The sequence below is a fragment of the Psittacula echo genome (assembly GCF_963264785.1).
Source record: "Psittacula echo genome assembly, chromosome: 3".
Lineage (NCBI taxonomy): Eukaryota > Metazoa > Chordata > Aves > Psittaciformes > Psittacidae > Psittacula > Psittacula echo.
The window spans coordinates 62,176,876-62,187,979 of NC_137736.1; the positions used below are offsets into that span (position 1 = coordinate 62,176,876).

The following is an 11,104-nucleotide window of genomic DNA, read 5'->3' on the forward strand; positions in this document are numbered from 1 at the left end:
CCGCCGCCTCCCTTCGCCGACGGGGCGGCCGGGCGGACTCGCGCCGGGGTGAGGGGTGGACAAAGGCTGATGGAGGGTGGGCTGGAAGGGAGCTTTAGGGGCCAGTGCCAGCGTTGCCGGGGGGGGTGTGGACGGCGTGTGCAAGGCAGTAGCACCCAAACACTGTTCCTACCCGTGGCCAGCCCCGTTGTTATTATTATTGCTGTTGTTGTAGTCATTATTACTATTAATTATAAGCGACGTTCCGCCCCCCCCCCCCCCCCTTCACGCTCGCCGCTGCCCGAGCGACGAGAGAGCCCTGAGGTGCATGTGTCCGCCGGGCAGGAAGAGTTAAGGGGAGGAGGGAGGAGGGCAGGGAGGGGTGGATGGAGGAGGGAGGGATGAAGGGATGGAGGGAAGGTGGGGGGACACGACACACACACACACAACTTCCAGCTCCGACGCCACTTTGCCTAAATTAAAAGGCAGCCAATCGGAACGGCCGGAAGGGGGGCCGCGCAGCCGGCGGCGGGCTGTCCGTCACGGCGCTGGCAGCCAATCGGCGTCCACAGGCTTCCTCGCGGCGGGGCCGGGTGGTGGCGGCGCGGGCGGCGGCGGCGCGGGGCGGAGGGGGGGGCAGACGGCGGGAGGGAGGGAGGGAGGGAGGGAAAAGAGGGAAGAGGGGAGGGAAGGAGGGGAAAGAGGAGGGAGGGAGGGCGCGGGCACGGCCCGGGAGAGGGAGGCGGGGAGAGGCGAGCGGCGGGACTCCGGCACCGCCAGTGCGCGCTGCCAGCCCGGCAGCCAACTTCCCGGCTGGAGTTAGTGTATAAAGGATACCATATATGCACACACACATACCCACACCTCTCCAGCAAGGCGCTCCTCCTCCGCCTCCTCCCTCGACCAACTGCTGGAATTAAAATAAAAAGCAAAACAAACACCAAAAAAAAAAAAAAAAAAATCCAACAACCAACAATCAACCAACCAACAAACCAACAACCAAAACAACAAACCGAGCGAGAGAGCGAGAGAGCGCGAGAGGGAGAGAAACAATTCGCGAGGTAACGAGAAATTTCAACTTTTTTCTCTCTTCTTTTTCTTTTTTTTTTTACTTTTTTTTTTTTTTTTTTTCCAACTGCCTAAAGGAAAGGTAGAGAGAGGAAAAAAAAAATGTCTTATCCAGAGCGTGACTCTCGCAAGAAGGCTCCGGCGGGACTCTTGTTTCAAAGGGGACAAAGTGCTCCAGCACCAGCACAACTTTGAGAAATGCATCATCACCACCATCACCACCATCATCATCACAGGAAGTTTTCTTAGGACACCAACAACAAAACTTGCGAATAAAAGAGCAAAAGGAGATCGGGGAGCTGAGGAGAGCGAGAAGGACGCGGAGAGAGAAAGAGACAGAGGGGAAAGGAAAGGGAAAAAAAAAAAGGAAAATATACCCACACACAAAGCCTTAAAGGAAGAAGAAAAGGAAAAGTTTCGCCCTGAGAGGGGAAGGCTGAGAGGTGGAGATGTACTCCTAGGGGAGCCGAGGGGAGAAGGCAAGGGGGCTTTTTGATCCCCCCCCCTCCTTTTTCGCTTTTTAGCCTTTGTTTGGTTCCTCCCTGCGAGCAGCAAACTCGGGCGAGAGGGCGGCGGAGGAAAAATAGATGTACAGCTAAATATTTCTCCTTGTTTTTGGCAAAAGAGAAAAAAAAAAAAAAAGGAGACGAGGAAAGCGATTTAAAGGAAAAAAAAAACAAACCCACAACAAAAAGGAGAAGGAAATCGAGGCGAAGCGAGAGCCGGCGGCTGCAAGGGCCGCGGAGCCGCGGAGCGGAGCCAGGACGGCGGGCGGACGGGCGGAGGACCGCGCGCCGCGGAGCGCTAGCAGGTGAACCCCGCGCCCCGGCGCCCCGGCGAGGCTGGGAAGGCGGCGGCGGCGGCGGCGCGGGCGGCGGCCCCGGCAGCGGCCCCGGCAGCGCCGGGCAAGGGCGCTCGCGGCGGGCGCCCGGCAGCCGCCGGCGGCAGCGCGGCGGCGGCGCGGCGGGGGCGAGCGGCGGGCGGCGGGCGCGGGATGGCCGCGGCCACCTCTAACCCCTACCTCCCCGGCAACGGCATCCTGGCGGCCGGCTCCATCGTCCACGCGGACTCGGGCGGCGGCGGCGGCGGCGGCGGCGGTGGCATGCAGCCGGGCAGCGTGGCCGTCACCTCGGTGGCGGGCGGGTACCGCGGCGACCCGGCGGCCAAGATGGTCCAGAGCGACTTCATGCCGGGCGCCATGGCCGCCAGCAACGGCGGCCATATGCTGAGCCATGCCCACCAGTGGGTGACAGCCCTGCCCCACGCCGCCGCCGCCGCCGCCGCCGCTGCCGCCGCCGCCGCCGAAGCGGGCTCGCCCTGGTCCGGCAGCCCCGTGGGCATGACAGGCAGCCCCCAGCAGCCGCCGCCGCCGCCCGACGTCAAGGGCAGCGGCGGGCGCGACGACCTGCACTCGGGCGCGGCGCTGCACCACCGGCCGCCCCACCTGGGCCCCCCGCACCAGGGGCACCCGGCGGCCTGGGGCGCGGCGGCGGCCGCCCACCTGCCCTCCATGGCCGGCGGGCAGCAGCAGCAGCAGTCGCTCCTCTACTCGCAGCCCGGGGGCTTCACGGTGAACGGCATGCTGAGCCCCCCCCCCGGCGGGCAGAGCCTGGTGCACCCAGGGCTGGTGCGCGGCGAGACGCCGGAGCTGGGCGAGCACCCCGGGCACCACCACCACCATCACCACCAGCACCCCGGCCACCACCCGCCGCACCACGGCGGCGTCAACAGCCACGACCCGCACTCGGACGAGGACACGCCGACCTCGGACGACCTGGAGCAGTTCGCCAAGCAGTTCAAGCAGCGGCGGATTAAGCTGGGCTTCACCCAGGCCGACGTGGGGCTGGCGCTGGGCACCCTCTACGGCAACGTCTTCTCGCAGACCACCATCTGCCGCTTCGAGGCCCTGCAGCTCAGCTTCAAGAACATGTGCAAGCTGAAGCCTTTGTTGAACAAGTGGCTGGAGGAAGCCGACTCTTCCACGGGCAGCCCCACCAGCATCGACAAGATCGCCGCCCAGGGCAGGAAGAGGAAGAAGCGGACCTCCATCGAGGTGAGTGTCAAGGGGGCCTTGGAGAGCCACTTTCTGAAATGCCCCAAGCCCTCCGCCCAGGAGATTACGAACCTAGCGGACAGCCTGCAGCTGGAAAAGGAGGTGGTCAGGGTTTGGTTTTGCAATCGGAGGCAGAAAGAGAAACGGATGACCCCCCCGGGGATCCAGCAGCAGACCCCCGACGATGTCTACTCCCAGGTCGGCACCGTCAACTCCGACACGCCGCCTCCTCACCACGGACTGCAGGCCAGCGTGCAGTGAGGGGCACCGGCGGGCGGGCCGGGAGGCGAGGGGGCCGGGACGGGCACCGCCACCGCCACCGGCGCGCACAGCCGCCCGCTCACCCGGACTTACTCACACACACGCGCACACACACACACACACACACACACACATGATCCAGGCTCGTTCAGACTGCTTGTGTTTATATATATATGGATAGACGCGTGCATCTATATCTATATATATATATATATAAGATCGATACCGATAGGGAGCGGTGGAGAAGGGTCGATCCGAGCGAGAGAATTCAGACCGCGTTGGGAAAGCGGGGTGGAGATGCATAATGCACCAAAACTGCAGCTGTGCCGGGGGGGTGGCTGTGGGGAGAGGGCTTGGGTGGGTGGGCTCGAGCTTCTTTTTTAATTTTATTTTTTAATTATTATTATTTTTATTTGTATTTTCACTCTCCAAATTAGCCCCCTCTCGCAGCGAGGAGCACCACTGATGTCTGCGCCTCTTCTCTCCCCTCCTCCCCCCCTCCCTGCACTCTTCCCCCTATCCCCAAAAGGGCTCTCTTCTATGAATCACGGAAACTTTTTTTTCTCCTTTCTCTCTCGTTCCTTTTTTTTCCTTTTTTTTTTTTTTTATTTTGTTGTTGTTGTTGTTGTTTTTTGTTTTTGAATGGGAGCAATCAGAAAAAAAAATTAGGGAAGCAGAAGCAAAATAATCTGGTTAATCAGAGGGTGCCTGCTGCATTCCAGCACCCTGTTTTTCTTGGCCAAACCGTAGGATTTTGGTGCAAGGCAGACATCCACTCTGAAAACATATATATCTATATATCTATATATTCTGCAAAATGAAAGGGGCCACTTTTTCCAGGAAAAAAAGAAAAAAAAAAAAAAAAAAGGAAAAGAAAATATGCACACAGCACTAAAAACAAGCAGACTGCATAGGGAAGCAAATACATATATATATATTTATCTATATATATAGGTATAGCTATAGAACAAAAACTATGGAAATAAACGCCCTCACGCCGAAAAACTGACCCTGAGGAGAAAAGGGGGGGAGGGACAGACGCCAGGGGGAGGGGGGGAGAAGGAGAGGTTGTTGGTCCCTAAAGTTCTAGCTCTGTAAAAGGACTTTGCATGAATTAAGGGAACCAGCGAGAGAAAGGGAAATAATTTAGGGCTGTCAAAGTCCTGCTCCTGACGGCTGCCAATCATCACGGAAGAGTCATAAAAAAAAAAAAAAATCCACTGCTAATATTTTTTTTATTAATATTTTTATTTTTTATTTCTGGACTGATTCAGATAAAGGGATTTAGAAGGACTGAGCATCTGCAGCTGCACTTATCTGAACTTCTCCTCTCCTAAATCCGTTGCCAACTTTGATTGAATGGGTGCTGTGGATGTGATTATATAATACTGCCATTTCCAAGCAGTGTTTTTGGTAGGTTTTAATAAACAGACTTTTCAAAAAGACGGCAATATAGAATTGTTAGATCCGTTGTTGATCTAAAAAAAAAAAAAAAAAAAAAAAAAAAAAAAAAAAAAAAATTTGCTTTATATTTTCATTAAATGACTTCTTTTAATATTTTATTCAGAATACCTATGAACTGCTGCAAAACGGTAATTTATTTTTTCCCCAGATCTTGTATTACGTGTTTTTTTCAGACGAGCACAAATCAAAATGAAATGAAAATATGGACAGTTGTTAGGTAATAAGGGTATCTTTTGATGTGATAATTTGATTGTAATTTAATTTGAGTAGTGATTCCGTAAGAGCTGATTGAGAAAATAAATTTGTTAGAATGAAATAGTCTGTGTCTGATGCATAAACACTGTGTCGAAAAACCCCCCAAAGTTCTGTGAAGGGTAATACTACAAATGATGAAGTGAGAGGAAGATGGAGGGGTCCGAGCCACTCGCCCCGGCAGTGTCGCCTTCCCTCCGGTACCCCCGGGGCTATTCCCCCTTCATCCCCCCTGCCCGGCACATCTTCGTGGTCTCCTCCATCGGCGTAGGGCCCCCCCGCCGTGGGGAGGGAAGGCGAGATTAAGGATGCTGAAAGCCCCCCTTCCCGCAGGGAGGGCTGTGCGGGGCGGGTTAGGCTGGCCCGGCAGGGCCTGGGTAGGGCAGGTGCCCAGAGCAAGGTCGACTCCAAAAGTTCGTTCTTGGTTGCCCTCTTTTCAAACTGAGGCAGAGGGCGAGGGGAGGGGGGTTGTAAACTGTAAACTATTTTGATGCATTTTATGTCTGTGTAAATATTTGTATTTGTCTTTATAATTTAAGCAGCTTTGCTTTTCTTCCACTAGAATAATACTTTACCCCATCCTATGTGCGGTCCACCTGGTTCACCGTTTCTGTTGTTGCTGTTGGTGGTATTGTTGCTGGTTTTGGTTTAGGGTTTTTCTATGGGATGTGAAGTGTTGTATTATAGTTTTGTCCCACACCCTGCCTCCTTTGCAAACACACGCGTGTGCTGATAATGTTGGAGATGCCGGTGGATGCGCTAAACCTGCCTGTCAGATTTATCCGCTATAATTTATTGCGATATAGTGACAAGTGAACCACCGTCTCCGCATTCTTCATTCTCAGGCGGGGAGGTTGTGGGAACTACAGAGCTGCACCTCCCTCCTCCACCCGCCCCCACCGATAATCTACCGGAGAATAAGGTTTTCTTTTATGGTCCATCTCATCCGTGGCTCCTTCCTCACCTTTCTCTCCTTCTCTTCGTCCTCCCCCCCTCCCCCTCTCCCTATTTGCTCTATATGCTGTTGAGGCAGTGGGTTAAACCCCCCAAAAACTGCTGTAGGAACAACAAACATTTCTTCCTTTCAGATTAGGCCTTGTGTCAGTCCATAAATCAAAGGCAACCTGAGAGCCGGGCGCCGGGATGCGTTATTTTACCACCAGCTCGTAGTAAAATATCACCGTCGGTTTGATTTGTGAAATCCGAAAGGCCCCACTGACACGGAGGGAAAAAAGGGGAGGGGGGAAAAGAGGAAAAAAACCCAAACCAACAAAGGGAAGGAAACCCCGAAAGGGTAAAGGACGGTCTTTCTTTTGTTCGTTTTAGCAAAAGCTGCCGGCTCATTTCGCGGCTGGGGCGGGAGGGGGGAGCGCCGGGCCCCGTTAAGGCGGGAGGTGGGTTCCTCTTTCCCACCCGTGAAGGGGAGCGGTTTATTAGGCGGGGAGAAGGGCTGTTTAAATTTCGGAGCGCTATTTGGTTCCTCGATTCGGTTGGCAACAAAGAGCCAACGTGAGGCTTCGCACTGGTTTCTATTATAAGGCAACCCTGGGTGGGAGGATGCCTCGGAAAAGCCGGGGTGCAGGCAGGGGGATAGGGGGCAACCTTTGCCGTGGGACGGCAAAACATGCCCGTTCCGTGGGCTTTTCACGCACAAAAAGTGAGGCCAGAGGCTCTCCTCCCCCCCCCCCCCCCCCGCCTCCACTCCCAGAGAAACAGAACCCTCTGAATGTATTTAGGAATTTCAGGGTTGTGAAGCTGTGAGATAACGAGAGGTAGATAATCACTGAGAGGGTTTGCGCTAAGGGTTATATGGTTACACGTGTAAATAATGAAAATATTGTTATATATCGCCAGATCTCTTAATGAATTTAGTAATTGTGTTCATTTCTAATATCAGTGTTCTGTGCTTGGTAATTGAGTCGGCATCATTTTCCTTACTCTTTTTTTTTTTTTTTTTTTTTTTTTTTTTTTGCTGTTCTGCCTAAAGGAAAGCCGAATATTTGAATGTTTTACTAAGTTCTGTTCGATCAGTCTGGGTAATCCCGACATGTGCTTATTTATAGTTTACGTTTTCATATCCTGTGGTCCTCAGTATCCTCGCTCCCTCCCATCCCATCCTTTCCCCGTCGAGCCTGTACACAAGAAATCATTTTCAGGTGTATTGAAAACAGCCATCTCACTGCCGTTGGTCTGTGTATCTGTTGGAATTTAGCAGAGAGCTCTACCTTGGTTTAAAAACGCAGCGGTTCCTCTAGGAAAGTGATCTTTCCAGAATCCTTATGCTTTAATGTAGTGGCTCGTGTTTGCACATGACGATGCTCAGAACTTGTTTTGTATGACTGGTTTTCAATTGAACGCTTAGAGAATAATCAGTTCTACTTATGAAATGCAGTATATACTATTGATAATTTTATCCGTAAATTGTAATATTTTAAATAATTTTAAAAATTTAATCTGCTTTTTAAATTATATATTTGTAAAATATTTATCCTGTCGTAAAGCAACAATATATTGTTGTATTTATTCGTTTATTTTTGTAATAAATGATCAACATCTTCCAGCTACAGCAAAATCAATACTTCTATACATTTATCCAGGGATATTTGTCTGAAGCGCAGAGAGACTTGTTTGGGTTTGCCCGGGGTGAAAGGATCACCCCTGTGCCTGGCAGGCTGCAGGACCAAACTCTAGGCGAGAGCTTCTTCGCCACATGTACTTTACTTTGCTGGAGTTCCCGGATAATTAATCAAACTCGGAAAGGGATGCAACAAGTCCCGGCCTCGGAGGCAGGCGTGAAGAGAGCGCTTTAGGGCAGGGACCGGGTTTGCTAAAACCAGGGATGGCGAGGATCATGGTGGCCTGTGGCCAGACAGACGGACGGATGGATGGATGGATAGATGGAGCGAGGGAGGGCGATGCAGAGAGGTGGTTATCCCACCGGTATTCTCAGTTGAAGTTTGGAATAACGGAGCGGACACCGCCTGCAATGGCCGGCGGGTGAGAGTGGAAAGAGAGAGGCGGCGGGCGGCCCCGCGGGACCGATGACATGGCATTCGGGTGCTTGTTTTTTGGGCTGAGAGGCTTTGGCCGTACAAAAAGCTAAGGGGCGAAGGCCAAGAGGGGTTAGGCTGGCCGTCGACCCTGTTCTCCCCGCCGTCAAAGGAGCAGCGGGGCCTCGGGGGCGCCCACGGGGCCGCCCTGTCGGGGCCACACCGGGACCCGACCCCCCTTCCTTCCTCCTCCTCCCTGGGGGCCGCACCTCGCCGAGGGAGAACGGTGCCCGGGCCGCGTTTTCCCGCTCGTGGAAGGCTGGCCTGGGGCAGCGCCGACGGGGCGTCCTCCGGTGCCCGGCAGCGCTCCCTCTCCGCTGGTGCGGCCCGGGCGGCGGAGCGCGGCGGCCCGGGATGGGCGGGCGGGCCGGAGCTCCCGGCGGAGCAGGGCAGCCCCGGGGGGAGCCGGCGGGCGGGCGGCGCGGTGCCGCGGCGGCAGCTGCTGCGGGTCCCACAAGTTGTTTTCCTCGTGGCGACCATTGAGGAAAACGCAGACTCCTTTCTCCAAGATTTAAATTTCGCGGATGAATTACCATACAGCGGTTGCTTAGCAACTAAATTCAAGCCGGGCTAAGAATATGCAAGCTTTTTGTATTCTCATTAATAAAAATGCCACTCTGACACAGCAACCTGACTTTGGATCACTGCAACTTCTGTAAAAGCCATGGGAGAATACAAACCGGCTCCTCCATTTAATTACAGATCAGAGTGGCTTGAAATGTGGTGTTTTGTTAATCTATCTTCCTAAAAGCGATGTAAAAAATAACGGCTTTTCAAGAGCAGTGGAAAACTACTTTTTTAATGGAGCTGTCTCCTGGTGCTACTGATGGCTGTAAAGCGAAACCTTCTTTCTTTCTTTCTTTTTTTTTTTTTTTGAGTCACACTTTCAAGCAGCATCCCCCCTTCCGTTTTGAGTTTCCTGAAATCAAAAAAACATTAAGACGTTGGGAACCACAGGGGAGGGAAGAAGGAAAGAAAGAAAGAAAATAATAATAAAAATAAATAAGCTGCAGCCGACTGGTGGGTTGGAGAGGCGAGCGTCCCTCAGGGAAGAGAGAGGGGGAGGTAAAAATGTCGAGGAGCAGCCCCAGTCTGGCACAGATCCACATCTGGGGTGCTGCCTGTCCTGGTTCTGGAGTAGGAGTCAGTCCCTTGCTCCAGCGTGGTTGTTTGGCATAAGATGCCTGGCTACTTCTGCTGGGGAGGGCAGGAGAAACGCCTTCAGGGAGACCTTGTTGAATGTTTCTCTCCAAAAATGTGTTTCCCCTTTCTGCCAACATTGACTTTACATTACTCTTCGAGCAGTGGAGATAAGCTCTTGGCGTTCGATTCTGGCATCGCGCACCCGATCTCGTATATATGGTAGAATGACCTCATCAGAGGAGGACTGTGTGTATAGATAGGATTATTTAAACATAGACTAGACACCTACATATAATGCTATATATAAAGATGTGTGTGTATGAGATAGATATATATATATATGTATGTGTGGCTTCAGCAGCACCAAAGAACTTCCCCGCCAGCCCGTGGGAAGAGCTGCCTGCCTTTGGGATGGGGGCCACTGGCTGCAGGGGCCACTGGCTGCTTTCACTGATATCTGGGGGGGTGGGGGGTGGTTGGGGGTGTGTTTGTGGCACTTTTTTAGCAACAGAGTTAAATTCAAACTTTCTTTTCTCCTCTCTTCTCCCTTCACCCCACCCCCCCTTTTATTTTTCCTCTTGAAAGTGCTAAAATTGAGCCTGCATTGCCCAAAACCCAAACCACATTAAAAGCTCAGGCATGTAGGGGGGTTTATTATTGTTATTTATATTTTTCCGACAGGGTTTGTCTGCAGAAAGAACTTGGGGGTCTGTTCGAGCTGTGCAGGTCACTGAGGAATCAGGGGTTGCTCCCTCCTCCTCCTTCCACCCCCCTTCTCTCTTTCGCTTTTAGAGTTTTCATTTCTCCCCTGAAAGTGGGAGGATGGCTTGAAGGGGGGTGGATGGTCGAGGAGGTTAGGCATTTTCCAAACGTGAGTTTGTGATCGAGGGAGCTCTCTCTCCCAGCAGGGTTTAGTCTCTCCTCACTTTAAAACATAGAATAGCAGACCAAAAAGAAAAGAAAAAACCCCATGTAACAAATACCAAGGGAAGAAAAGGCAGTGAAGTGAGAACCTGTGAAGACAAGAGTCCCCCTGAAACTCAGGCTCACCCAAAGCTACAGCAGAGTGTTTTACTTCTCTCCCCAACGGTTATAGGATGAGTATCACAAGGCTACAGCATAAATAATCACATTGCCTTCCATTTTACATCTCTCTCTCTCTCTAGCAGAGTTGAGATTAAAAGCCAAAATCCAAGCGCAGCCCTTAAAGAGAGGTTGAATGGTGCCAGTACATATGTTTCCCACTCACATGTTGAAAACTGTACCTTCAAACATAGTCTTGTTTCTGATAGCTTGCATTTCTTCAGCTACAAGGCAAGGGGAAAAAGCTAAACAGAACTTTTCTGAGTTGTTCCTGTTGAGCACATCAGTAGGGTGAAAAGATGGCGTTACATTAGCTCGATACCTTCTACGCAAACAGGAAAGGTTTAACAAGGCAAGCTTACAGGCATACCACAAATGGAGATCTTTATTTTAAGACCTGGGATGGTTCAAACTGACTTGACACCAGTACTGAGTGCCATAACATATTTGGTTTGAAAACAAACTTTCCTCCACAGTAGCATGAAGTAGATTGCTGCTCCTGGATACCAGGTCACTCCAAGTGTCCCCTTGCTGCCTTTCTTGCAAGGCACATGACAGAGAGGAGAGTTTCTATCCACAGGGATGGTGCTTTCCTATCACGCTGCTGTGCCATGCCCTCCAAAGTCTAGGCAAGGGATCACAGCAGAATTATTTCTTCCTAGGAAGAAGCCTAAGATGAGAAAGAGAAAATGGATTAGAAGGGGGAAAACAGCTGGGGACTGTTACCTGCACTGGTAGTAGGCCTGTTCTT

The 11,104-nt window shown here is 52.2% G+C and overlaps 1 protein-coding gene across 1 annotated transcript; it reads left to right on the forward strand.

Moving 5' to 3' along the window:
• Positions 1-2,041: 2,041 nt before the first annotated feature.
• Positions 2,042-3,361, forward strand: POU3F3 (POU class 3 homeobox 3; the record flags this gene model as incomplete). The annotated part of the gene is made up of 1 exon (XM_080612968.1): positions 2,042-3,361. The coding sequence occupies one exon, from the start codon at positions 2,042-2,044 to the stop codon at positions 3,359-3,361; it is 1,320 nt and encodes a 439-aa protein (XP_080469094.1).
• Between the last annotated feature and the right edge of the window lie 7,743 nt (positions 3,362-11,104).